The sequence below is a fragment of the Electrophorus electricus genome, chromosome 16 (genome assembly GCF_041902795.1).
Source record: "Electrophorus electricus isolate QZ-2024a chromosome 16, ASM4190279v1, whole genome shotgun sequence".
Classification (NCBI taxonomy): Eukaryota; Metazoa; Chordata; class Actinopteri; order Gymnotiformes; family Gymnotidae; genus Electrophorus; species Electrophorus electricus.
This window is the reverse complement of record NC_137512.1, coordinates 22,181,467-22,207,500: the sequence shown is the minus strand read 5'-3', so window position 1 is coordinate 22,207,500 and position 26,034 is coordinate 22,181,467. Positions and strand designations below refer to the sequence as shown.

General features: G+C 41.4%; 3 protein-coding genes and 1 pseudogene across 5 annotated transcripts in view; 1 reads left to right on the top strand and 3 right to left on the bottom strand.

Annotated features, from left to right (window-relative positions):
- Window positions 1-12,662, bottom strand: part of poc1b (POC1 centriolar protein B) — a 26,291-nt gene extending 13,629 nt beyond the window's left edge. The window contains exons 1-11 of the mRNA XM_027022256.3: window positions 12,525-12,662; window positions 12,214-12,309; window positions 11,692-11,776; window positions 11,440-11,611; window positions 11,155-11,334; window positions 10,830-10,937; window positions 10,549-10,664; window positions 10,326-10,459; window positions 10,142-10,210; window positions 9,889-10,041; window positions 9,515-9,592 (exon numbers count right to left, since the gene is read on the bottom strand). Of these exons, the coding sequence (XP_026878057.3) occupies window positions 9,515-9,592; window positions 9,889-10,041; window positions 10,142-10,210; window positions 10,326-10,459; window positions 10,549-10,664; window positions 10,830-10,937; window positions 11,155-11,334; window positions 11,440-11,611; window positions 11,692-11,776; window positions 12,214-12,228 (1,110 nt within the window). The 5' untranslated portion in view covers window positions 12,229-12,309; window positions 12,525-12,662. The remainder of the gene's footprint in view (window positions 1-9,514; window positions 9,593-9,888; window positions 10,042-10,141; window positions 10,211-10,325; window positions 10,460-10,548; window positions 10,665-10,829; window positions 10,938-11,154; window positions 11,335-11,439; window positions 11,612-11,691; window positions 11,777-12,213; window positions 12,310-12,524) is intronic.
- cep41 (centrosomal protein 41) lies at window positions 12,466-18,118 on the top strand. 3 transcript variants are annotated; one of them, XM_035532288.2, is made up of 11 exons: window positions 12,466-12,571; window positions 13,485-13,548; window positions 13,665-13,712; window positions 14,458-14,519; window positions 14,645-14,711; window positions 14,911-15,052; window positions 15,416-15,585; window positions 15,887-15,954; window positions 16,044-16,158; window positions 16,323-16,538; window positions 16,867-18,118. In XM_035532288.2, exons 1-11 carry the CDS (start codon window positions 12,533-12,535, stop codon window positions 16,980-16,982), a joined length of 1,107 nt encoding a protein of 368 aa, XP_035388181.1. In that variant the 5' UTR covers window positions 12,466-12,532; the 3' UTR covers window positions 16,983-18,118. The 3 variants fall into 3 exon arrangements, with proteins under 3 accessions (XP_035388181.1, XP_081555122.1, XP_026878060.2); XM_081698996.1 differs by lacking the exon at window positions 12,466-12,571 and adding an exon at window positions 12,716-12,845; XM_027022259.3 differs by lacking the exon at window positions 12,466-12,571 and adding an exon at window positions 12,907-13,081.
- Window positions 18,119-18,284: 166 nt separating this feature from the next.
- Window positions 18,285-21,084, bottom strand: LOC113584979 (carboxypeptidase A1-like; annotated as a pseudogene).
- Window positions 21,085-22,124: 1,040 nt separating this feature from the next.
- Window positions 22,125-25,491, bottom strand: cpa5 (carboxypeptidase A5). Its single transcript, XM_027022260.3, has 11 exons — window positions 25,416-25,491; window positions 24,987-25,068; window positions 24,664-24,798; window positions 24,451-24,552; window positions 24,075-24,176; window positions 23,823-23,921; window positions 23,566-23,676; window positions 23,334-23,424; window positions 23,021-23,220; window positions 22,852-22,936; window positions 22,125-22,593 (listed from the first exon to the last, which is right to left on the bottom strand). Exons 1-11 carry the CDS (start codon window positions 25,478-25,480, stop codon window positions 22,406-22,408), a joined length of 1,260 nt encoding a protein of 419 aa, XP_026878061.2. The 5' UTR covers window positions 25,481-25,491; the 3' UTR covers window positions 22,125-22,405.
- Between the last annotated feature and the right edge of the window lie 543 nt (window positions 25,492-26,034).

The following is a 26,034-nucleotide window of genomic DNA, read 5'->3' as shown; positions in this document are numbered from 1 at the left end:
TGGTAGTTTACTGTTCAAGAGCTAAAGCCATTATCTGTGTTCGCTCATAATGCTGTCGGTATTAGAGGCATGGTAAGAGTAAACCGTCTCTGACGCAACTTTGTACGCAAATGGTGCAGGTACTAACCTCACCTTCATCTAGTCAGACGCACCACTGCCACCCGACACCCGCTGCCTCACCCACTCATTACAACTCAAACACTAACACATTCCCTGTTCATTAAGACACTAATGACATCAAGGCATTACAGCAAGGATACTGCACGTCTGTCTCCAGATGTCATCAATTTAGGTCAACACATTCTCAAAGCTGTGGATGAGGTTGGGTTTTAAGACGGAAGATTTTAGAACTCAACCTCAACCACAACCAGGGGAATTTTCCAATATCTCAGAAGCCCAAATAAACAAAACTGCATCACAGAACACTACAAGGCATCAGAAGGAATATAGATTCTTTAACTAGATTTGGGTTAATCTGACTGATTAATGCAGAATTAGGGGACATCACTGGAGTGCTTGTTAAGTGTGCTGATGCCCTCACAAGAGCCAGTGTGGAAATAAACTATAAATGTGGAGCTCGAGTACAGAAAAGGTCAGCATTGCTTTTCAATCACTGGCCTTTACAGTATAGAGCCTATACCCATAAGAGACAACCAGGGCTTCTAAAAATACCCAGTAGAAACAGCAGCAATGAGATCATGGTAATAGAAACCCCCCCCCCCCCCATTTTAAAATCATGTCTTTAAATCATGAAATGCAAACAAAGTAATCATGAGTAAACTCAGGTCAACAAACTCATTAAACAAAACATAATTATTAAATTAATTTATTTAACCCAAAACTCTAAAACTAGTTACTGCATTAAATTCATTTCCTGAAACACTAAATGTTAAATGTATTAAAATGCTTGGTTAGTCAACCACATTACACAACTGACGGTTCTGCAGGGTTGAGCTTCATTCAGATGTAGCAAGAAATGTGATTCATGCTAACCTCAAGCAAACTATTTTCTCCAACAGAATTGGCACGTTTCCTGCTTTCGAACCTGAATGTAGGTTGGCAGCTCCAAAGCTTTGAATAGAAGAAGAAGAAGAAGAAAAAAAGTGAGAGCTTAACAGTCAAAGAGCCATGAAGGAAAGAGAGATGTCTGACTGAGCAGCAAGAGCAGGTGGGGGGTGAGAGAGAGAGAATGAACGATCCTCTGTGTACGGTAAGGCTTAGAGTTTGCTAATCAGTATTGGTAACTGGCATGAAGCGGGTCAGAGATGCGACCCGGGGCACAGCCAACCTTCCGTCCCACTGAACCCCAACACCCACACCCACAGGAGAAAACTTCAGCACTCCAAAGAAAGAAAGAAAGAAAGAAAGAAAAAAAAAAAAAGGAAGAACTTGGAATTGGTACTCCAATGTCTGCAGTGGCATGAGCATGTTAACGAGAGAGCTTCTGCCTTCGGGCTAAGCAAGGGCACAGAGACAGCCACTGAGCCCAGTTCAGTTCTCAGCCTCCAGAAGTTTCTCTCAGTTGTGTGCTAATGATGGACAGGCTTCCTTCCTGACAGGAGGGAACTCTCACAGGCTGCAAATCCATCACCTGCTAGAGGGCAGTCACCGCTCCCTGTACAAACTAACACCACTTACAAATTCTCACTCTAGTCACAAGGCCCAAAAGCTTTGGGTTTCAGCAGACAGTTCAACATGGATCTGCTGTCATACAACAGAAAATGCAGCTCGCACACAAGCCTGAAAGCTAAATTTAAAAGCCTGACTAGATTAGAAGGCTAACGCTAATCTCTTCCTATACAACAGAACAACAGTAAACTTTACCACCCTCTGAGTGCCTTTAGTGACATTCCCCAAACACCATGGTTAAGCCTCCTTTGGAAGTGCAGATTACCTTCAAACCAGCTAAACAATGGGGCCAAATCAAATAACTTGGTCCTCAGTGGTTTGTGAAACCAAGAAGCAACAATGAATTCACAAGGAGGAAAAATCAAGACGAACACTGTAAAGGAATTAACTTCAGATAAACACCACGCAATACCTGATAATCTGCTTTTGAACCTGAAGCAATAACCAGTTGAATGGGAAAATTGCTGTGGGAACCTACGATGCATAGTAAGCACCGTGGAACATTGAGAATACAAACATCTTACCCACTCTACGAGATAATCACTGCACAATCATCCCTGTTTTGAGTATTTGATTAGATTTTTTTAAAATTAAATCTTAAAGCATAAATGTGTATGAAATGAAAATTTTCAAAATAAGAATTTATTTAAAAAACAATTCTGTATGTTAGAAGAGATTGTTAACAGCACAGTGATTGAAGTGATAAAATAATTGTGTGAAGTTAACCGTCCCATCTTGCCCTTTTTTGATAACTCCAGGGCAGCTGTGACCTCGGTGCCCATTTGGAGGGTGTCAGAGATAGACGTGGGTAGCACGGTGGCGCAAACCCTCTCTCCTGCTCCCATGCGGCAGGCCAGTGAGGAATGTTGAGCCTGATGGTTAAGTGTTCTTAAGCCAAGCTCTGCTTCCCCTCACCGCTCACCGCCTCCTCCCGGCCTTCAACTTAAAGGTTTAACCTTTTTTTGGGGGGGGGGGGGGGGGGGGAGCGCTGCGCTTAATACCCCTCCGAGAGGCGGGAGAGGACGGCAACTTTTCATGCAGGGCTAAGCCTGCGGGGCATGGGCTGGCTGTCAGGGAGGCGCCGGGCAGCCGGCACAGCCCTGAGCCAGCGACAGGAGGGGGAGGGGATTTAGGCATTATGGGATATGGGGGTATGGAGGTTCACAGGGTCATGGGCATTCCCTAAATGCTTCACTGTGAGCCCCCATGACCAGCTGGAGGTAAAAGAAGAGAAGACATGCCACTGGAATTTTATGGATGATTGTTGCAGTTAAGCATAAACTGGGGAGGTGGCTGGATAAAAGATTTGAAGGAAAGAAGGGCACAAAGCAAGGATAATAAAAATAAAAGTGCTGCTAGGGCCAAGGAACAAGACCCGAAACTCAGAACACAAAACAAATGGACAATTGAATTATCTTGTGTATAAAGAAAACATACGAGAAAGCACCAGAAGACAAAAACAAAAAAACAAAAAAAACAACCAAACAGAAGAATTTCGTTTTGAAAGGCAGAAGCACGGAACAGGAAGGAGGAGCAGTGGTGGCTGGGGAGGGGGAGGAGCAGGAATAGATATGAATGACTTCCTAACAGGTGGGATTAGGATGCGGCTTGCCTCCCGACCCCAGCTAGTGTTGGATTTCAGACCCACCTCCGGAGCCCATGACCTCCAGACCCTGAGCTCCATCTCAGAGGAAGCAGATTTGTTTTACAACCCTTTTCCCTGTAAATCCCCCTACACTTTCCTCTCCAGAGGGCAAAAAACAACAACATTTAAATCATCCCCAGCGTTCCGCTTCCTCCCACTTAGAAGCCTCAGAGCCCACTTCCTAAAGGCCTCCCGCCTGCGCTCCAGAAAGCCATCCCGGCCGCAGCTCCCAATCGCACCTCTCCACACCTCAGCAAAAAACAAAAAAAACAAAAAAAACAAAAAAAACAAAAAAAACACGGTCAGCAAACACGAGGAAGCTGAACAAGAGCATGTTGGGTCGTCTCGTTCTCCTGTAAAACATCGCTGCTCGACATGAACACGGTCGTCTGTTCCTGGCTGGAGAACGGGTTTTGACGGCCCTTCCCCGCACAGATCGCTAGGGCCAGCTTCCGACCTGCATTCGTGTGGTGCTTAAAATAGAACCCACAGGTGAGAGAGGATGGGGGGAGCGGGGTTAAAGCAGGAAGTAAATCAAATTGGTACACTGTTTCCATTCGAGCAGCGAGGTCATGGAGGGATGACCCCGTGTTAATCCCAGAGGCGCTGACATGGTGCAGGAGGCCGCGGTGCCTGTGTCGAAGAGCACGCACAGAGGGGCAGGTGCTGGAACACAGGCAAACCGAGACAGAACTGCACACACGCAAACCACTTACATTTATTATCTGGATTAAAGTGCAGGATTTCAATACCTCTTGGAGAGAAACTTTAAGATGTGTAAATGTTGGATATAAACATCATGGCTTCTTCCTTATAAACACAACAACAGTGGCTTTTATTGTACCCTCTTTTGGCCACGAAGCAAGTCATTCTTTCAAAGGTCACTGGAGGCATTCACTCAGTGAAGGTCCAAACTCTTATGGTCAGCTACAGCAGAATAACTAGCTAACCAAGGTAGTTACAGCATCTAACTTGGTCATTGCTTTGTGATTTTGTTGAAATTGTCTTCCTGTGTTGACATGTGGAAATATACCAACTGTGAGGCATTAACAGATAAAAGGAATCAAGCAGAGAGCTGGCAGCCATTTTAACATGTCACATCTAGTATCCATGCCCTCGAAACTCTGGCCATCTACTAAGCAGCTACTAACTAGCATACTAATTCACCCACAGCAGGAGAGCTTATGGCAATGGCATAGGAGATACTCTCTCACAATCCATCTAGGGTCTTTCAGGCAAATAAATGTCAGATGTGAGGTAGTCTGTCATTTACCTTATCATTTGAGAGACCCTGTATCTGCAGAGAAAGGGCATTGAAGGGCAGGCGGGCAAGTGAAGTGCTCATTATTCGCCTTTGCGGTGTCCCTGTGACCTGCAATAGCACCGCGCTGCTTTTTTTTTTTTTTTTTAGAATCATCGTCGATGGACCGTCAGTGTATTTTCAGCAGTGGCCTCCCTGGGCCACCGTACACCCTTGAGAGGGCTCTCACATAAAGAGTCAAAAGAACACAGCGGGGGTGGGATAGGTACCGAGGAGAAGGCAAACAGACCTCATCCTGATTCAGATAAGACGGCCGTCCTGCTCCACTGTTATCACGGCGACGGAGACAGGATCTGCCAGATACTACAGAAGAGGCCCAGGGTTAGCGGGGAGCCTGTGCTCGAGCACAAGGCTCCTGGATTCCTCGCAAGCAGCCCTGGCTGAAATGTGTTAGAGGCTTTCTGGAGAAGGTGAAATCCCAGTGAATAACAGACAGAAGGGAGACAGGAACGCACAGCCCCGGGAGGGACAACGTGCTCGGGAGAAAAAGTAAAAGGCGAGTGAAAAGTGAAAAGGAGACACATGTCGGTGTGAGAAAGGAATGAAGACAGGATGGAAACGAATGACTTGCAGTTCATTTACATTTAACTCCGATTCACATGTGGGTTAGCGATGTTCAGTAAGGGAACAGAATGGGAGTATTCCATGCAGAGAGCACAACCTAACTGACTGGTGGGCGGAATGCCAGCAGTTTTCCTTTCTTTCGGGGACATTGTGATGTCTAAAGCAGACAGACTAGCCCACTGGTGACACAAGTGACACTTCTGCCCTCACTGCGTGGGGAGGTGGTGTTAGTGTGCTCAGTCTTCAGGTTTGCTGAAGGGAGCAAAATTACTATTCAGGGGAACAGGGAATACCACCCACCTTCTCCAACAATTACATTTTAAACTAGTGGAACATAAAACGCTTGGTTACATCTCTTAGGCAGGGTTCAGAAAATCAGGCAGACAGTGTGCCCTTTAAAATGGTGTGTGCGTGCGATTGCGTATTGGCATGGTGAATAAGCAATGAGTGAACCTCTTGTTAGCGTGCTCTCTGGAGCTGTGCTATACAGGCTATACAAGTTGTGGAGAAAAGTGAATGGCAGGGGATGAATATAGCACAGCAGCGGGCAGAGACCCATCACGGTTCCCAGGAACAACACGTGGATTAGCTGGCACCCAGGAGACCACAAGAGGTCTTTCCATTTCAGCCTTTCTTCAGTCTGTCTGCACTTACAGGAAACAGTGGGGGGGCCTACAGGTCATCAGAACACTAGTCCACATGCCGCCCACTGTCATAACAAAAGCACTCAACAACAGTCAGGCTGTGATAACACAACAGAAATATAGCAGCGGACCGCCATTATATAACCATAACACATACTTAACACGTTTCCCCTCACTCAAACACCTACAGCTTCCTAATAATCATACAGGACTAGACACATGCTGCAAATAAATCTACTGTACAAACAAAAACAACTATGCATCTATGGAAAAAATAACTGCTTCCATCCAAACCAAAAGTACTGCATTTGATCCAAATTGGACATCTTTCATCAACCATTTCCAGCAACAATCCCAAAAAAAAAAATCAGCATTAAATGAAACACAGATTTATTCTGAGTCATACTACTCAACACCCACACAGACAATCTACTTCTTTTTGTGGTCTCCATCGTCACATGCGCAACCCCCGCAAAACACACAGGTCTCTACATATACACAATCATGTCAACTATTAAAAAAAAATAAATTTTTTTTAAAAAAAAGTACCATAATTATAATTGTCTTATTGGAAATTCTCCCAATATCTGACCTTCTTTGTCCACCATTTCCTCCCTCTTCCTCCACTTCTCTTTTTCCACTCATATCTTTTCTTTCTTTTATATTTTTTGTTTGAAAGTTTGTGGATATCCCTCCCTCTTTTGTGGGTCAGATATAAGATATAAATCAAGCCCAACAACGTCTCAATGGTCCTCTGATGTGGGGGGTGGGGGCGTTCAAAAACAAATCGAGTGCACCAATGCATTGTGTCACAAAACTGAAAATTCAGAACTGTACTGTAACAGACATGAACAAGTGCAAAAGCTTATAAGAAACACAAATGTCATATTTGCTTTGTATGTACTGTATATGTGGTATAGATCTAGCATGTATATTTCATGTTTAACATACACAAAAGAATTTAAACGTTTATATAATTATCAACTTGTGTCAATATAAAATTATATATGCTATAGACATTAAAATGTATGTAAGGAAGAAACAACAATCATGTAAAAATGAGCTGTTATTCACAAATTATCAAGAACGTTTATGATTTTATACACCAGATTAGCATGTCAGACCAAGGTTTATGACTTTTAATGACTAGAAATGAACAGTGGTCTCTTTCTCACAGGATCCTCTCCTACAGATGAGATCCACCAAAAACGGTAGTTTCTAGAAAAACCCACTGTCTAACAGCCACAGATAAAGTCAACCTCAAAATCATATAACCAGCCAGTCACTCAACTGTCCGTCTACCACTGGAGGTCAAATACATGTCACCCAACTACACAAACACGAAATGTGTACATCTCATCTTTCGTGAGCATCCTCTCTCACGACTCCTCTCAAATCAATAACCGCCCCCTTTTGGCTGCCGGGAAGCGTGAGGGACACTGTGGCTCTCCTCTCCCTGTAAGGCGATCTTTCTCTGTGCTCTCCCTGCGGAAAGGGAGCCTTCCCCCAGACGCCTCTATCTTTAGCCACTTCCTACCGTCACGTCTCGTCACCGGAGCCGACGGCAGCACTTAAGGCTGGCATCCTCCAGGCCACCCTATCCCCTGATCTTTACGCCACAGGAAGAGACTCGATGCTCGCTTCCTGCGCGTCAGGGAAACACACCACCTCTGGCAACACGATACCCAAGCAGGTAACACACGAACGCACACGTACACACATCCAGTTAGGGTTCTCAGACGGATCATCTTCAAAAGGTATCATTCGTAAACAGCTGTAGCTTGCAAGATAAAGGCACTACACACACCTGTGTTTCATTGATGAATATGTGTATTTATCATAGTTATCTTATTTCTTAAAAGAATACAACAATTGGGAGTTATAGTGTATTAAGAACCCAGTGAAACAGTGAGGATGTAGGGAGGACGTGAAAGCTCTGTGAAGCAGTGGCAGTTTGCTTTCATCAATGGGCTGATGTGCTCCGAGCAGCCATTCAGAAGCAATGGGGCCTGCTAACGCTGTGAAGGCAAAGGAGCGCTTAAGCGCAAATGCACCAGGGAGTGCTTCACTCAGAAGGCCGAGGACAGCATCTTTGCATGCACACACACTCGCTCACACACGCTCACACACGCTCACACACGCTCACACACGCTCACACACGCTCACACACGCTCACACACGCTCACACACATTGGCCCATGGGCTGGCTCTCTCACACACAAAGGAACCAAAAGGAAAGTCCTGGTAGAGTCATTGAAATAGGAAGCGATGGCAGGAAGTGTCATACAGAAAAGGTGGCCGGTGTCAGACTTCACCCTACTGCCTGCTTCCTTTTCTGTGACCACACACACACACGCAGGACTGCAGAGGGCCACAACTCTCACCTGGGGACTGTTGGATAACCAGAAAGCTCAAGGTTCCGCTGTAAAGTCAGCCTGACAACTCAGGACCACGAGGGTACTCTGATCTACATGAAAACCACTTGGCACTGCCTATGCTTAAGCAGGAAAGTCTGTGCTCTGTCTACAGTTCCCTGAAGTACTGAAATGAAAAGGCAGAGTGGGCAAGCACAAAAAAAGATCACCTCCAGTGGCAAAGCAAGGTCACCACAAAACACAACAAAGAGCACGTGCGTGCGTGCGTGCGTTTGTCCGGACTCGGGGACTGCCTTCATGCCTGAGCATGTAGACAGAGAAAACGTTAGCATGGGAGAGGAGGAGATAAGAGACTGAAGGAGACCCAGAGAGGCAGACAGAGAGAAAGATTTAGCTCTGTGCCACATGATTGCATAGTGTGAATTACTACATTTGAACAGATCTACCACATGCGCATGCATCCATACTGCCTTTGAGCAAATTCCCCAAAACTGACTGCACACCGCATAAATCAGAAGTGTAATTCTGCAGTTCAACTGCACTGCCCATTTATTATATAGCAAGATTTTGCTTTTTGAGGGTGAGGTAATAACTACCATGAGCGTCATGTTCAGCTATGGCCACCAGGTGGCAGAATAACGTACGTCTACATTCCCCTCCTGCATCTCACACAATATAAGGCCTACATCCCCCCCTGGTGGACGTATTTCATCCCTCCATCACAGTGCCCTCAACACTCTCTTCATGCAAGTGTAAACACATTGTAGGTTTTTATATAATGTGAGCCTCAAAAACTTTAAATGTAAGACAGAGAAACAAAAGGGAGCAAAGCAAATCAGTAATGCAGTAACTGCATTAATTCATTTCTTTTAGTTCAAACCGTAGCTTTTGCAGACTTGAGTTCAGCTGTAACTTGGTTTAACAACAGACAGGACATGCGCTTATTATAATGTTTTGGGCTCAGTGACATCCGTAAAAGGAAAGTTCAGCATTTTAGACATTTGATTCATAATAGAGTTAAACATTTTTCCAAGTTTCATCCTCAAATTTAGGGCTGTATTTTGTAGTTTGATGAACATTTCCTGCAGAGTGCTCATCACTGCTCTTCCTGTTTTGTGTCTTTCTGAAGGATCCTTTTAAGGACTTTTGCTCTCCCCCTTGAATAAATGTCACTCACCTCTGTTTAAAATGGCCATACAGATAGTCATGCAGGTGATGTCATGACTCAGTTTCACCCTATTTGCATAGGTAACTACATTCAGTGCATGCACCCAGACTCAGGACTGATTTTCCAAAGACACTGGAAGAGTTGTAGCTTTAGGAGATCCAATCTTACCGCCATGGAGAAAGGGCGCTCTCCCACCTCCACCACACAAGGATCAGCAGACAGGGTGTCGGCAACAACAGGGTTAACCTGAGAGACACATGTATGGAGGTTGATATGCAAACTACACACCAGCTCTCATTTTAAAACATATGCAGTTGACCAGTGCATTTCAACAATAAACTCTTCTGCACAGGTCACTAGTCTGTCATTTTGTGCCAATGGAATGATTGGGGATTGGATGTTCTGTTCATGCTGAATTGACTAGTAATGCTAGTCAATAAACAACCCATTTACCTATACAAAACATCAAATAACTGTTTATGTATTACAGTTATTTGTTGTCTGAATGATGCGAGTTGTACTGCGTGCGGCTGAGTACTAACCTCAATAGGTCCATTCTGGGAGAGGTGGACATGCGGAGATCTGGGATAGATGTCCATCAGGTGTGGGGGGGGGTCTGGGGACACTCGCTTGCTGTGTTGACTTAACATTTCCCTGTAGTTTAGTGCATCAAAGTTGGTCTTCCACATCAGAACCTAAGAATCAGGCATCCCCAAACACTAGGGGTCAGAAACAAACTCTCATTTACAATATCTAGTAAAAACCCATCTGAGCCCCTGCTCCACTACTCTGCACCTGTGAGTCAGCTCCGCCAGAGGCAAAAAAATCACCTTGTCGAGAGAAGGCCACTGTCAGAACCGGACCCTGTGAGCACAGAGAAGCGGTTGAGGTGGCTTGCTCCATTTAGCATGGCATGATGGCAATACCAGTAAAAGTGAATAACAAATGATGCAATCACAGAGAGATCCAAGCATTCCACCTTGTGGCCATGAAGCGTATAAATAAGTCTTCCCTCCAGCAGATCCAGGATCTTCACTGTGCTGTCGTTAGAGCCACTGATCAAGTAGTTCCCCGATGGGTGGAAGGAAAAACAGTTGACTCCTGCACTATGGACTGTTTCAAAGGACAGTAGGGTGAATAAATGTTCTAATCTGTAAAGTCCTTAATTTAGCAGTAAACAAATATGAAAGAATATCAATTACCTTGGTAATGTTGTATAAGCTTGTTGGTTCTAATGTCCCATAGTTTCAGTGTGTTGTCAGCTCCCGATGATGCAATGCATGTACCACTGCTATTAAAGTCCACAAAAGTTGCTGGCCTAAGCATAAAAATGAGGCACAATATGAAGCCAAATATTTAGGGTGAGACATGGGGACAGAAAGAAAGAATAAAACATGTAAAGGTGTTATTTAACTCATTGAGCATAAATTTCTTCTTCTCAGGTATACAGCTAAAGACAAACAGAAGGAAAAGGAGACTTCACCCGCCATAGTCGGTAAAGGTGTTGATGCACTGGCGCGTAGAAGTGTCCCACAGCCGAACCGTCCTATCGTCCCCACAGGACGCCACCAACCGTCCATCAGGTGAAAACCTGAGACACAAACATTGCCAGTGAGAACACTGCAACAGCTTTTGTATGTATACCATTGGTCTATTAGGGTACAGTATTTGCAGTCATTTTTATTTTCCTTAGGTTTAAGGTCTAGAGGTAATCCTGTAATTGTGAATGTGAACAATGCAATCACAAACATTATCCTATTTTACATTTGACAAGGCCACACTCAAAAACAGAAACAACAGTTAAATACCTTGCACAGCGAACCCAGTTGGTGTGCTGGTTTAGGGAGTAGATGAATTTCTGTCGATGCACACTCCAAACCTTCAATGACTTGTCATCCGAGGCTGTGACTAGTCTCTGGCCGTCACTGGAGAAGCTCACGCTACGTACTGTGGCTGTGTGCGCTTTGAACGCAACTGACTCTCCCTTGCTGACATGCGACAACAAATATCCATCAGACACTTATGAAATATTAAACTAAGTTCCCAGCCATTAAAACAAATACAGATGTGAGCCCTGGAATATTCTTACTCACATGTTTGGCGTCCACAGACGCACGGTCTTGTCCCTGGAGGAGGAAGCCACCAGGTGACCAGACGGTGAGAACTGGACGGCAGTTATGAGATCATTATGTCCCATAAATCTGAAAGCTCTGGCTTTTGGGTTGAGGTTCCAGATCATTAGATTCTTGTCATTGGATCCAGTGGCTGAGAAAATGGTCCATCATAATTAAATGGTGCAGAGAAGAATGGGAATATAACATCAGTAATATATTTTGCATACATACCCAACTGTTTATTGTTAGGACTAAAATCTGCACATGTGACAGCATCTTTGTGACCTCTAAAATGCCTCTCAAGGGTGGGGTCCTCCTGAAATGATAAGAATTTATTTTTGTGATAATGATCTCATATAAAAAGCATAGAATTTGTGTATTTGCAGTCTTAGACAACATTCTTCAATTTCAAATGGTCAACAAGATAGCTAGCCAACACTGGGGGGGCGGGGGTAGTAGCTATTTAAGTAACTAAGCCAATTAGCTTGCGTTAGCCTATAGTACTAGTTAAAACAGTTAAATCCATAAAACTAGCTAGATAGGTTGTTACTCACTTGGTTTTCATTTGATAGATAGTTGCTTCCCAGTTATAAGCTAAGTTATACGTTTCCACCACGAATTTGATACCTACCAAGTTAACTACCTAGGTTAGAAATGTATAGCTAGTTAGCTAGCAATACAAGTATTAGTTAGCTAAGATAGCTATCTATGTAGCTAATTGGATAGGCTAAGTAACGTTAAGTGCCTACTTACCAAAACAGATGCCATTTTATTAAACTAGCTATCTAGCGTTATCTAGACGCAAGTTTTGACACGTCTAAAATTTCTTGCAAACTTGCAGTTTTTTTTCTGGAGGAAGCAAACAGAATCTGTTAATTTTAAAACAGCCGCCTAGACATTTCATATCGGTTAAACAAGGCGAAATTTGATTTTCCGTAGCTAGGTAGTCTAAAGTAGTCGAGCCTCGAGAGGTCGATTCTGTTACTTTAGTTAGCTTAGCTGTTAATGCATGTAGCTAGTTAATCAACAACCGCCATTATTACACAAAAGTGTTGACTGCTCACAAGGCCGCATGAAATCGAGGCTGAATCAACATTATGCACGACAGCAGGCATGTTGGATCCGAGTGGTCTTCAAACGACCTGGGGTTAGCAACGTTAGCCAGAAAAATAGAAAATCTTGTGGCTAGCCAATTTTATGAAAAGGTTCCAAGAGCTGACAACCAAAACAATCGATTCTTATTATATTTAAAGAAAATACGTATGTTCTTTAGCTAACATTAAACTGCTAACATCTTTCATTCAGAGGGGTAACGCTACTTATCGTTAACTAACTAGATCAAGCTGGCTACATAATTCAAGGAAAGCTCGTTGCAGACTGCTACGGTACGCGATGCTGCTGCTTAGCAACAGCGCCAAACGGTAGTGGGAAAAAATGTCTTTTAAACAGCTTTTTTGATTGAGCCATGCACCTGCTTATCCAATCAGCTACAGCCTTGTTCAAGAAGGCAAGGCTTGTAGTGTTTTGATTTTGGAAGCTAACGGTAGCTATACTAACCTACATAGCTACATATATAGTTAGCTATAAGATGTCAAATAAACGGATTATTGGAGATAAAGAGGTCAGACATTCCTTTCTGTTCTGCACTTATTTATCGGAGCAGCTTCTGATAGAGAAATACGTTTAAAGAGGAGATGGCGTTAGGTTAACTTGGCTTTCTATCTATCTAAACAGGTTAGCTAGCGTAACTGAAGCTGGCGCTTGCGTTGCTCGGGTTATTTGACACCATGGTTCACAATTTCTGCATCACCAGGACAAACGTCCCCTTAAATGCTGGATGATTACTTGGAAAACTTAGCACATTACTCCTAAGGGTAGCTACCAAATGACGGACAGAGCCTTGGCTTTTCTCTCGCTCATATGATAGCTAACAGCGATTTCTGGTCCTTCAAACATGATGATCAGGCTAGATATTACTTAAAATACTGCTTGTCTCATGTTTGAAATAACTGCGTTTTTTCCAGTATTTGAAAAGGAGAATCCCCCAAAACCCCAAATATCAACATGTCAAAACAAGGCTTGATACGGGTAAGATTCTTGATTTTATTCTTTTGAAATGATCATACGTGCATAGTGAAGGAGTCACTTCATCTAATATGTGGTGTGCAAATCATCTTGAAAAATGAATGATAAATGTTTTATAGGTTGCAGCATGACGAAATACATTGAAAGGTTGGAGGAGATAAAGAAAAGTAAGTTTTGTTCGGTGGATCAGTTTTGTAATGCTTTCCTCTCCGCAAATACAGTTTCCAGTGCGATTTTGTTTGATATTAAGGTGATGCAATTAATGTCATAGCCATTAGTTCCTACTGGCATTTCAGCAGGTACTTTATTTTGTTTTTGTCTTTTAAGCATGGCAAATAAGAGAAACTCTGTCCTACTGATATTGTCTGGCCTGATAACCTGGGTTTTTCCAAAACAATGGGCACTTTGTTTGCAGCAACCCTCATTCCCTGGTTTGACTGAACAAGCAGAGGATACTGATTGTACTGTAGTTTACAATCATTCCTCTGTCAGGTCTGAGGCAATGTAATTCTGTGCAGCAGCATCAGTGTTTGCTCGTGAACAGGATAGATGGTGAGGTTGGCCTTTGGAATGCCGGCCAGTGTTAAAAGGAGACGTGCGCCGTATGTCTGTTAGTGCTTAAGTGGTAGCTGTGCTAAACTAAGTCAGGTTGCAGCTATTTATTTTGGTCAGTATGGAGACAGATAATAGATGGTTGAATCTGTGTGATATATTGGTTGATGAGATTGATGTCAAGAAAGTTGATGCCTAGTGAGGGTGAGCGCTTTCATGTGCTCTGTGGAATACATGCATAAAATGATACTACCATGCTTTTTAGCCTGTCATCTTGAAGTATAGGTGCCTTGGTCCTTGTAGTAGTGAGGACACTTTCTTTTTTTTTTTCCTTTGTACTATTAATGTACTTTCTCTCAGATTACAGATATAGAAAAGATGAGCTTTTTAAAAGGCTCAAAGTGACTACATTTGCTCAACTGGTAAGGTGAATGCATATTTACATGGGTGTTTTAACTTTTGTTTCAGATGTATTTTTTTGTGTGTGCATTTGGTAATAAATTGTCCTCTGTAAATGTGTCTGATTAAAGACTTTGTCTTTTATCAGGTAATACAAGTTGCTTCAGTATCAGAGCTGAATGAGAGCATAATGGATGAAATGCCTAGACTTGAAGGTAGCTTCTTGCAGTAAATAGGTTTGGTTTATTTGTTAGTTTGTTTCTATTTTTGCTGTAATTGTTATTTAATCATATTTGTATTTACAATATTTTCTGTCAGATTTTACTTTTATTTTTTTACTTCTTAACAGTATTAACACTCTTCTTTGGAATTTACTGTTTGTGTATATTTTATTTGTTTTCTTATTTGTGTCAGATGATATTTCTGAGTCTCCAGAAATGGAACCTCTCTCAGATCAGACCAATGGCTCTCCCCAGCCCTCGCCTCAACCTTTAAAATCTGTGGACAGCAACGAGCCAGGCGACGCTGCGTTTTCCCCCAGGTCCACACTTCAAAGGTAGCCCGAGCCCTTTATCCTGGCTTTGACAAGCTCACACATGCGCTTTACATGCACAATCCTGTGCTTGTAACCTTATACCTTCAGACCGGCTAGCCTGGAAGTCTCCCCGCGTATCTGAGCATCTTGTCCTCCCAAACAGCCCCCTCCCATTATGCATCCACAAAGAGCCTAAATCAGATAGGCCCCTTTGTCAGGACCCAGAGTTTAATTCGACCTGACTGGGGTGGAGTGCAAGTACACTCTTCCACAGTGACTTGGTGGAGGCAGGAGCTGAACGGGGTGATATCACTTACGTTGGCCTGGAGCACAGGCAACTGCCTATAGATTGGTGAAAGTGAGAGTGGTTGTCATCTTGACCAGTGTGATCAGTGGCGTGGGAGAGCTGGACTTGGATAAGAACGGACAGAAGACAGAAAGGCCGACTCCAGTGTGCCCCCCTGGGACTGCAGGACACCCATACCAGGACTGCCCCTACCTGCTGCTGGACGTCCGGGACAGAGACCTGTATGATCAGTGCCATATCATCAGTGGTAAGCAATGGTCCGCAGTTTAGGAATACTGAATAAAAGATGGTTAACATCTTTAACTCTGAAACATTAAGTAATTAAAAGATTAATTCTGAATTAAACTGTATAGTAAATGTGGGTTGACTAAATAAATTAATAATTTGGACACTACAGTTAGACTAATTTGGTACTGCTAGCTATTTAGGTAAATATATTTTAACATTTAGTTTGTTTTTTTTATCTAAATGGTTTTTTTTTTAAAGGTTAAAATCTAAACTTCTTATTGGTATTGTGATTTTGCATTTATCTCTGTCTCTGTTCACAGCACACAGTTATCCAGTTGCAACACTATCCAGAACAATGAATCCTTATACCAAGGAGGTGCTCCATTATGTATCCTTTGACTCTTCTGTTTTCTAAACTATGGCATTCATTTGAATTAATTGTACAGTGTTTGGAAAAATCTTGAACCACTTTCCCAGAAAAATGCCTTGGGAAAGATCATCATCTTGTATGACCAGGATGAGAGGATAGCCAGCCAGGCTGCTACCACCATGTGCGAAAGGGGCTTTGAGAATCTCTTCATGCTCTCTGGAGGTATTTGGTTCCAGAGATAGTGCTATTATTTAACTAACAGATAATAATTGCTCTCCAACACCCTACTACATTCTTACATACACACACACATACACCTGCCACCTGCTCACATAGCAAATGTGCTGCTTTCATGCTCTTCTTTCGTTTTTTTTGCACTGTGTAAGGCCTAAAGGTGATAGCACAGAAGTTTCCAGAAGGAATGACGACAGGCTCTTTTCCCATCTCCTGTCTGCCCTCTCCAACGGGGCCTTCAGGTCAAAAGCATTCCACGTCACAGCAGACACTACAACCAGCAGAAAGAAAATGGCGTTTCACCGCTGAAGACCTTGGCAAGATCCAGCATTACCTGGAAGAGGTGCTCATACCTAGTGAGACCGGCAGTAAGTAATCCAGTCAATGTATCAAGTCATTGTATCACTGTTGCAGGCTGAATCTGTGTACCAGTATGTTTTCTTGCATTGAAATATTCTCTTTTGCCATTGTGCTGCTCATCAGCAGGCAGCGATAAAATGTTCAATTACATACTTGGAATGAGAGAGCTTGCCATTAATGCTATATTAAATGGGTTAAGTTTTATATTGAGTAGTGTTGCATGTTGGCTGCTTTTGACATTTTTTGTTTTACATATGAAAACGTATCAGCGAAATATCAAAGGTTTGCTTGCCCAATAGCTGATTGGAGTGATGTTACGTTTCTGTCTTTGTCCAGGTCGTCTGAGCAGCAGAATGTCCACAGGCCGTGCCCTCTCTAAAGCTTCCAGTGCCCACCGTAGTAGACGTGGCTCAGACAGTGCTAGGTCTCAGAGCAGTCGGCCCTGGAAATAATCCCCACCATTGTCTTTATCTTCAACACTGCAACCCAAATAAAGCCCCTATAGTGTGGTAACCCAGGATTCCTGTAAACATTAGGATGGGCATCTAGCCTTTACGTACTACTGGTCTTTATGCTATTTTCTGTGAACTTGCTGTAGGAATGATTTCAGTCATCACATAGTGAAACTTTTTAGTGGATAGTTGTATTTTAAATATTGACAGGCTTTTTTTCCTGTAAACAATGCTGTGAGTATATCCTCACTCAGATGGGGGCTTATCTGAACTCACCAGGGGTATTCTACTGAGGCACTCTCAAACTAATATGAAATGAGTTTAACATTTGTCCATATCCTCCATTTAATTTCACTAATATTGAATCCAGGAAAAGTATACCGATTTGTATTATGTAAGTTATTTTATCTTGTTGATTGGGTGGTTATGCCGTATGGTTGGAAATGGCTTTATGGTGTTCCTTACACATGTTAATTATTTTAACAGGCCTTGATGTGGTGTGCAATTTGAGAGCAAGTCTTGCAAGCACATCTGTACTCCTTGTTTGTCTGGGTGGGTTTTTTTAATGTTTTTTTTTCTTTTTTTTCTTTTTTTATCCCATTGTTTGACATGGATGTCCATTAGGAGCTCTGTTGTAAAAGTGAAATCAATACCTCATAAATGCATAATGAAGAATAGCCTTTGACTGACTGAAGCAAAATCAATTGGTCAAATATTACGCGGAGCACCTCATTTGTTACAAAAGCAAATATGAATGATACACCAGAGAAGTTACTGAGCATTGTTGAGTATTGCTTTTGGAGATTCTAAGAAGTGCATTTACTGTAACTATAAATTTTTTAAGTGCACTGAAAAATCTGTGAAGTAATGTGTGCGTGTTTGTGTGTGTGAGCGTGTTTGTGTGTGAGTGAGTGAGTGAGAGAGAGTGCACACATGAGTGTGTACCTGTGCGTATCTATCAGTATCTGTGTGATGATAAACTTTCATTTCCTTCAGTACTGACTGATAGATGTCAGTTATACTAATCTTTCACAATGACCAATGCTTGAATAACCAGTGACAAGTTTATGAATGGAAACTACCTGGTTTATTGATTTGTATATTTAAAGGTGAATAAAGGAACATTTTATAGTGTACATGAATTGTTTCCTTGCATGTGTAGGTAGAAATCCTGAAGCTTCTATTTCATCATCCTCCATGTTGTGGGAATGATGCATTTATTTGGGGTAAGATCTGCTTGTGTAAGCCCAGCTGTTTAGTACGGGTTGTTCTTGGCGTGCTTCATGGGACCCTGCCACATGTCTAGCATTGGGAACGATCTGATTGGCTGACACCTTTCAGCTCAAAGATGCAGGACTTGATGTCCTGGTCATATGTCTAGTCAATGAATCCACCACTAACTGGACATTTATCTTTTATTTAGTTTGGAGTTACCTGGCCATATTTGTAATTAATTGTATTTTTACTATTCAAATTGGTGGTGGCCTTCTTGGCGAGGTCATACTTCGAAAACATATTGACACAAACATTCAAACTGGATATAGAAATTATACATCAGTGGTAATTCACAGAGATGTAAACGTGGTTTTGGTTAAGTGCTCACCAGCTCTGCCTGGTCCTTGCAAGGAGTCATGGTGTAACCGTAGAGGGAGAGAAACATCCAAGTGTAACTATGGATGGAAACAAAGGCTTTGAGGTTCCCGTGAGAATTAACAAAGTCCAAGATGGCCTTGACCTCAGGCTCTGAGTGAGCTCTAGGTCCACAGTAAATAGGAGAGCAAGGGTAAATGCTAGAGCCAGGGCCTGTGGGTTAAGGATTGAAATCATGTTTTAGCTATGATCTACTGCTTAGCACATGAGACATAAAGGGAGCCTTGTAGCCATTTTTTAAAATTGCTTACATACAGTATTGACACTGCACCTACAAAGCCAGTAGCCCAGTTTCTGTTGGCATCAACTCCATTGTGGTTAAATCCAGGCATAGGTTTCCTGGTTTTGAGCCACCAGCAGTCCTATCAATAAGAATAGTTGAAAAAGACTCACAATAAAGTTGAAAAGTCATAGACCACTGTCAGTTTTAACTATGTCCAACTGTCTGAAGACTCACAGAGTTGTGGGTGTAGTAGTAGTAGCCATCAGGGTTTGTAACAATCTCCAAGAAGATGTCAAATCTGTCAGGGATGGCTTTCAAACCAGGACTTTTTTCATGGTCAGACACAAGCTACAGAATATAAAACAGAGGTATTTGAGTTAGGGATGATCTATCTAGATGTGCTTTTCAGAGTACTGTAAAGAGTTTAGTCAAGGCTGATTTGAACCTTATTGGCAAACCAGGTTCCATTGGCTTGTGTGATCCATTCTCTAGCATGGATACCAGTATCGATCCAGATATGAGGGTTGCCCCAGTGCTAAACCTTGTGAAAGCAGATAATAACTACTGTAATGTTTTGCTGCCAAAGGTACATTTAAAAAGTATGATAACATTTTAAAAATGTACTTATTATTTTAATAATAAAATGGAAATGGAATATTATTGATGATCATGACTTAGTTGAGAACATTCAGGGTACGACCCTCATAGCTTTTGTCAATCAAGATTTGCTAACAAATCTAGGGTTCTCCCACACCAGCATGTCCAGAGACTTGTGAGTTGGTTCCGTCCAGAAATCCAACTGCAAACAGATGCACACACACTAAATGTAAATCGTAACCTTTCTTTTTGTCCAAGCCCAATATTCAAATTTAATGTTTTTTTTACTTTTCATTATTTCAAACACGTAAGAAAACAATAAAAAAATATTGGGGAAATCTTACCTTAAAGGGCTCCTCTTCAGTCTGGTTCTGCAGACCGATCTGTAAATCATCTGTTACAGTGATCTGGACATGCACATGGTTTATTGTGTTATGTTTGTCTGTATTTAAACCTTTGCTGGTGTGCACAGCCTTGTCGCTCTTTGATTATGTTCACGTTATTTGTAAGATGTGTCAGACGTTGCATGTGCGCGCTATTGTGTTCGTTATTTGTGTTTGTTTAACAAACGTGTGTCTCTGTTGAGGGAGTCCGTGTGTCCTGCTACTCACACTGCGGCACTCGGGCCATTACATGCGTAAAATATTATATTACACAATACCACATTCACACATACCCCTTAAACATCTGTGTACCAGAAATGACGCAAGCGGAGACGTGAGGACCGACAGCACTTTCGTTTTGTAATCGGAAGGTTTGATTTGTAATCGGAAGGTTGCTGGTTCAAGCCCCAGCACTGCCAAATTGCCACTGTTGGACCCCTGTTAACCCTCAATTGCTCAAGTTGCACTCATTCATAATTGTAAGTCGCTTTGGATAAAAGCATCAGGTAAATGTGAATAAGATAGCTTTCCATATATTAAAAAAATTCCACTATGCCAAATGAGTAAACTATTCTTCATGGCTTTAAAGTTCATTTCACCTTTCAGTTCAGTTTAAACACTCATAAGTGTGATTCCGGATAAAATGACCACTCTGTTTCTCATAATTATGCTCTAACAATGCATATAATTATGTTTTTATGTTTCTCTTAACACACTCTAGATTGTAAGGGTAAATTCCTGTTATGTTTATTGTGTTGGTTTCTTTTCTGAATAAAATATTCCATGATGATGATGATGATGATGATGATGATGATCTTTGTTGTAGTTATTCAGGTTCATGTTATGCATATATTTAAAAAATGTACATATATCAGGGGTAATGTAATCATCACAATTGTAATCTTTTTTTATTTGAAGAGTTGCATGCATAAAGATCACCTACATCCCTTTTCTCACCCTTAATCCTTAACCTGTTCTAGTTTCTTCTAGATCTTTTTTGTTACTAGGGCTTTGACATCATTAGGCAAAGTTCTTTAGCATATTGTTAACATCTGCAAGTTTGGGATCATGATACAAGTATGGGTATTGGAGAATCTAGAGAAAGCAGGGCAGTGGTAGCTTGGTGGTTAAGTTATTCCACTTGTGCTTGGAAGGTTGCTAATTCAAGCCCCACCACGGCCAAGTTACTGCTGTTGGGCCCCTGAGTGAGGCCCTTAACCCTCAATTTCTCAGAGTTGCACTCAGCCATGTAAGTCACTTTGGATAAAGGTGTCAGCTAAATCCCATAAATGTAAAACAGAATATATATTCTTGACAACTATGGCTAACTCCTTCACAATCAGTGTTGGTTGTCTTAGCAATGGATGTATAGGCGTCACAATAGCAGGATATACAGTTTCAAAGTGTGCAGCAACAGAAAACAGTGGCAATGTCTATCAAAGAGCTGATCATGTTTTTAATGATTATTGGCCTTACAAATAAAATACAATATATGAGTCAATCTTTTTCATTGCATTATATTGCCTTGGGATTAGGTGTAGACAGCATGATAATCTAGTTTGTAAGTTCTGAATACCCTGCATATGTATCTACAGTTCAGTTTCAGAAGACACATGTTCAGTTGATGAACTTCACTTTCAACTCATCAGTGAAAAAACTGAAAAAAATCTTAGTCTGGCACATTGAGGAACTACACAAAGCAAGAGACTTTCTGCACAAAGTGGTATCTTGAGGAGGTCTGTAGAAATCCACCACTGTACCACATATGTTAGTTTAACAAGTGTTTAGCAAGCCAGCCACCCATGTTAAAACTGTATTCCCAGACTCTGGTCCTCTGAGTATAACATTTTCTTAACTAAGAACAGATTCAGATGTTTTTTACAAACTCGTTGTTTGCTTTGGCACAAAAATACACAGATCACTGTTCATGCCCGGAGCCAAGAAGGCCCACCTGCTTCTGTGGGGCGGGAATACAGTGAGTTATTCTGACCAAAGCAATCAGTGTGTTTGTCTTAGCTTGCACATACTTCAAAGGTTTTACCTTCCTTAGAAAATATTACTAAACAGATAACCCAAAATATATGTCCATATCAAACTAGATAAAGCATGAGCCACAGCAGGGCGGGGTGGTTACTGTGTCAATACCTGCTGCTGTTTGTGACAACACCCTGAAAGAACTTCAAGAGCCTTATAAGTCATCCCATTGTGGAAGTGGACAGAAGCATCCTGCACACTAGGCCAGTGACCAAATAATTGCTGTTGTTGGTATATAAAAGAGCTCAGTTTTCAGTCACAAATTTTATTTGAGAGCTGGACAAGTAATGCACTTTAATGAAAACATTTTGGATCGTGTTCATACAAATCATGTGCTATCATCTTCTCATCATAAAACAGAACACAAGCTTGTTTGAACAATGTTTTTCATTTAACCAAATAACTTGAGCTGTGTGCTTTTTAAATCATACTGTGTGTGCAACAGACTGCAAAATCTGCCTCAGCTGCTGGTTTAGATTAATTAGAAGATTGTTCCAGTTGACTCTTTACTTGAGAGGCCTTCAGTTAAACCCAGTTTAGTATGGGTTATTTTTAGTGTGCTCCATAATGGCCATGAGAGCCAGCCATGTCTCCTCTGCAGTAGGGATGATCTGATTGGCAGGCAGCATAAAACCATAGCGACCAGTGTCTCTCAGCTCAAAGGTGTAGGAGTACTTGATGCCTTGGTTGTAGGTCCAGTCAATGGTGCCACCACTGGCTTGGTCTGAGAGACATAATTGATGGCTTGATTACAGTGAGTAGTTGGTGTTTAAAATGGACAAGAGAATTTCATTCACAACATAACCCTTAGCAACATAACCATTTTAGCAATTTTATCAGGGTAACCTAAAAACACTTTGATGTGCACTGCTACCAAAATGAATGATATTCTGTCATTTAGGAATGTGAAGAGGTTATTCTAATACAAGTAGATGCCCATCATAGAAACAAACTGGCTGAGGTCTCAATTTGTTCTACTTACAAATAACATTGATGATGCTGCCATATTTGTAGTTTGTGCCATACAAACTTTTTAAGTCAGTCACTGCTTTCTTTGCAAGTTCATCCTACAAAAAAGATTTTCATTCACCACAAAACATTATCTACAAGCACAATAGAATGAAGAAAAGAGTTATCTTTGCTGGTCTCACCAGCTCTGCCTGGTCCTTACAAGGAGTCCTGGTGTAACCGTAAGGGTAGAGAAGCATCTGAGAGTAACTGTGGATGGAAACAAAGGCTTTGAGGTTCCCATGGGACTTAACAAAGTCCACGATGGCCTTGACCTCGGGCTCTGAGTGAGCACTAGGTCCACGGTACGTCTCAGAGCAAGGATTGTTGCTGGAACCAGCACCTGGGGACAGAACATCAAAATGCTCCTTTGCTGTAATGTACTAGCAGGGGTCAGTGATACCTATGAACTGCAAAAATAAAAAAAGTCCATGAGGCACGTCAAGTGTATCGTACCACTGAAGCCAGCGTCCCAGTTTCTGTTGGCATCGACTCCAACACAAATGGATCCATCGTTGGGCTTCCTCGTTTTGCGCCACATACGGTTCTACATATATGCCACATCAAAAAGAATCACATCACTCACTTCATTACTGGGAACTGTTGTGTGTAACTGCACACACTATAAAACCCTTATATGGGTTAATAACATTGCTTCATGTGTTTATGAATATTTTTGAGAGCTCACAGAAGTGTGTGTGAAATGGAATCCATCAGGATTGGTGACAATCTCTAGGAAAATGTCAAACTTGTCAAGGATGGCAGTAAGAACAGTGTCATGTCCATAGTCAGACACAATCTATACAAAGAAAGCACAGATATATGGGTGTGGCTGTTAAAGTCATATGTTACATATGTACTTGCAAATAGGTTGTATTTCAGTCCTCAGGATGATATTAGTAGAACATTGTGTTGTCAGTAAAAAAGAAAATTGTTAAATTAAACCTTCTTGGCAAACCAGGTTCCACTGGCTGGTGTGACCCACTCTCTGGCATGGATACCAGTATCAATCCAGATACCAGGGCGGTTAGCCCCAGTGCTGAACTGTGTGAGACCAACAAAAAAAAAAACCTCTTAGGAATGAATTACTTATTTCTACATTATTAGTTTCATGTTGTACACCTTCTGTATTTGTTACAGGAATAAAACAATTCCTTTAAAAAAAAAAAAAGATAATTCCCATTGGTTGTGACTTACTTTAAGAACATTCAAGGGACGGCCCTCGTAGCTTTTCCCAATCACAAGTTTGCTAACAAAATTAGGTTTCTCCTGTACTAGCATGTCCATGAAAGAGGTAATCTGAAAATCAGAAGACAATTAGAAATTGAGCAAAAGGTCAAATATCCAGGAGTCTGTGAATCACCTCACATGACTTATCTAGCGCATTTTTATATGGACAGCAAATATTTACCATACTCCACCCTGTAAATTAAAATATGATATGACACTATTTTGAAATAAATATATTAATTAAATATTCTAATAAATAAATAACTGACTAAATGAATGAATGATGCCATTGCACACATTATGTGCAACAAAAGCCAAACCATTAAAATACTTAAATCCTAACCTCACTGAAAGTATGGTAGCTGGCATAGTCATAGCCATCGGTTGTTCTGGGCTGAGAAGCACGAGATTTCATCATCTCTCGTTGTTCCTCGTCCATAAGATCCTAATGTAAAAGGAGGCAGTGATCACCCAAAGCCAAAACAGTTCAGACACTACAACTTCCACCATTTTTGTTTAGGTCTAGTTCCGTACTAGACTTGTGACGAAATCCCACCTGAAGATCATGGATCATGATCTCATAGTGGATCTCGTGGTATCCTAGGAAAGCCCTGACAGCCTGGAGACTGTGGAAAGGAACACGGACATCGACTGCCAAAGAATCATGAATGGGCTCTGTCCAGAAGTCCAGCTGTGCACAACAAAAGCAAGAACATTAGTTAGTGTTAGTAGCATAGTAGACAATCAGTATTACTTCACGTGGAGGAAGAAATTCCACTGGTCGACAACTGAGCAGATCAGTCTAGTATCTTTAGCTAACTCCACTTTTTAAAGGTTAGAATAGATTTGTTGAGTTCTAAAAACTACCAGAAGATTTACCAGAAGATGATCCTGTTTAGAGAGTTCCTTCAGGAGATTGATTTGCACCTCACTTATAGGAGTGATTCGAAGAACCTGGTGTCTTTTAGAAACATATTGGTGTCATCAAGCACACTCGAATAGATAAATAGAAAAATACAAGTAATGCTTTGTTATGGCTAAATTTATTGGACAACCAAATGTAGTGGTCTTTAAACATTTTTGTGAAAATGTATCCATGGCTATTACAAACGTATCAAAAATATCACGCCTGCAATTTTGTCACTTCCACTTTAACATGTGTATTGTCCTGCCAGAAACTTCCCTGTTAATGTAGGAAAGGCAATTTACGACTGCAACCCAATGTGACAAAAACTCTGAAATGTCAGCTTACTCAAACGTACCAAACTGTCTGAAAGACTGCAACTTACTCAATGTGAAATAACTTACCCCTCAAAGGTCTCCTTGCCAAAAACGCAGAGAAACAGAGCGAGCACTATCACGAGCCCCTTCATTTTTTCCTTCCCAAGCTACAACCACTTGAAGTAACAGTGGTATTTTATAGTGTCAGATAAGGTTATGTGACAGCAAGCCTTGCGTGCCACATGGTTTGTTTCCCATACCTTGACCCAAATTTTTTGAACAGGTTAAACACACATGATCTGGTCACTTTTATTCATAAAACTGTACTTATTAAAATGTAAAAGGTAAAAGGTTGATCCTAAACGAGTTCTTAAACAGTTGCACTTTTAGAAGTTTAATAAATATAGAATGATATGATAGTTGATATGATAGTTGATGCATTTGATGTGGATAAGAGTGTCTGCCAAATGCTAAAAATATTGTCTGCTCTTTCATTAGAACTACAATTATTTGAATTTAAATTTTAACTGTTATATTATGTGTTTGAAATATATATTTTTTAATCTCAGTGGAAGTTTGAACTGAATTATCTGGTTCCATCCAAGTTCAGCTTGATCATTTTGAAAGGTTTATTCAGGAGTTAGGTAAACCATTTAATCCAGTCTGATTCAGGTTTTTTTAATTAAGTAAATAATTAATTAATTAA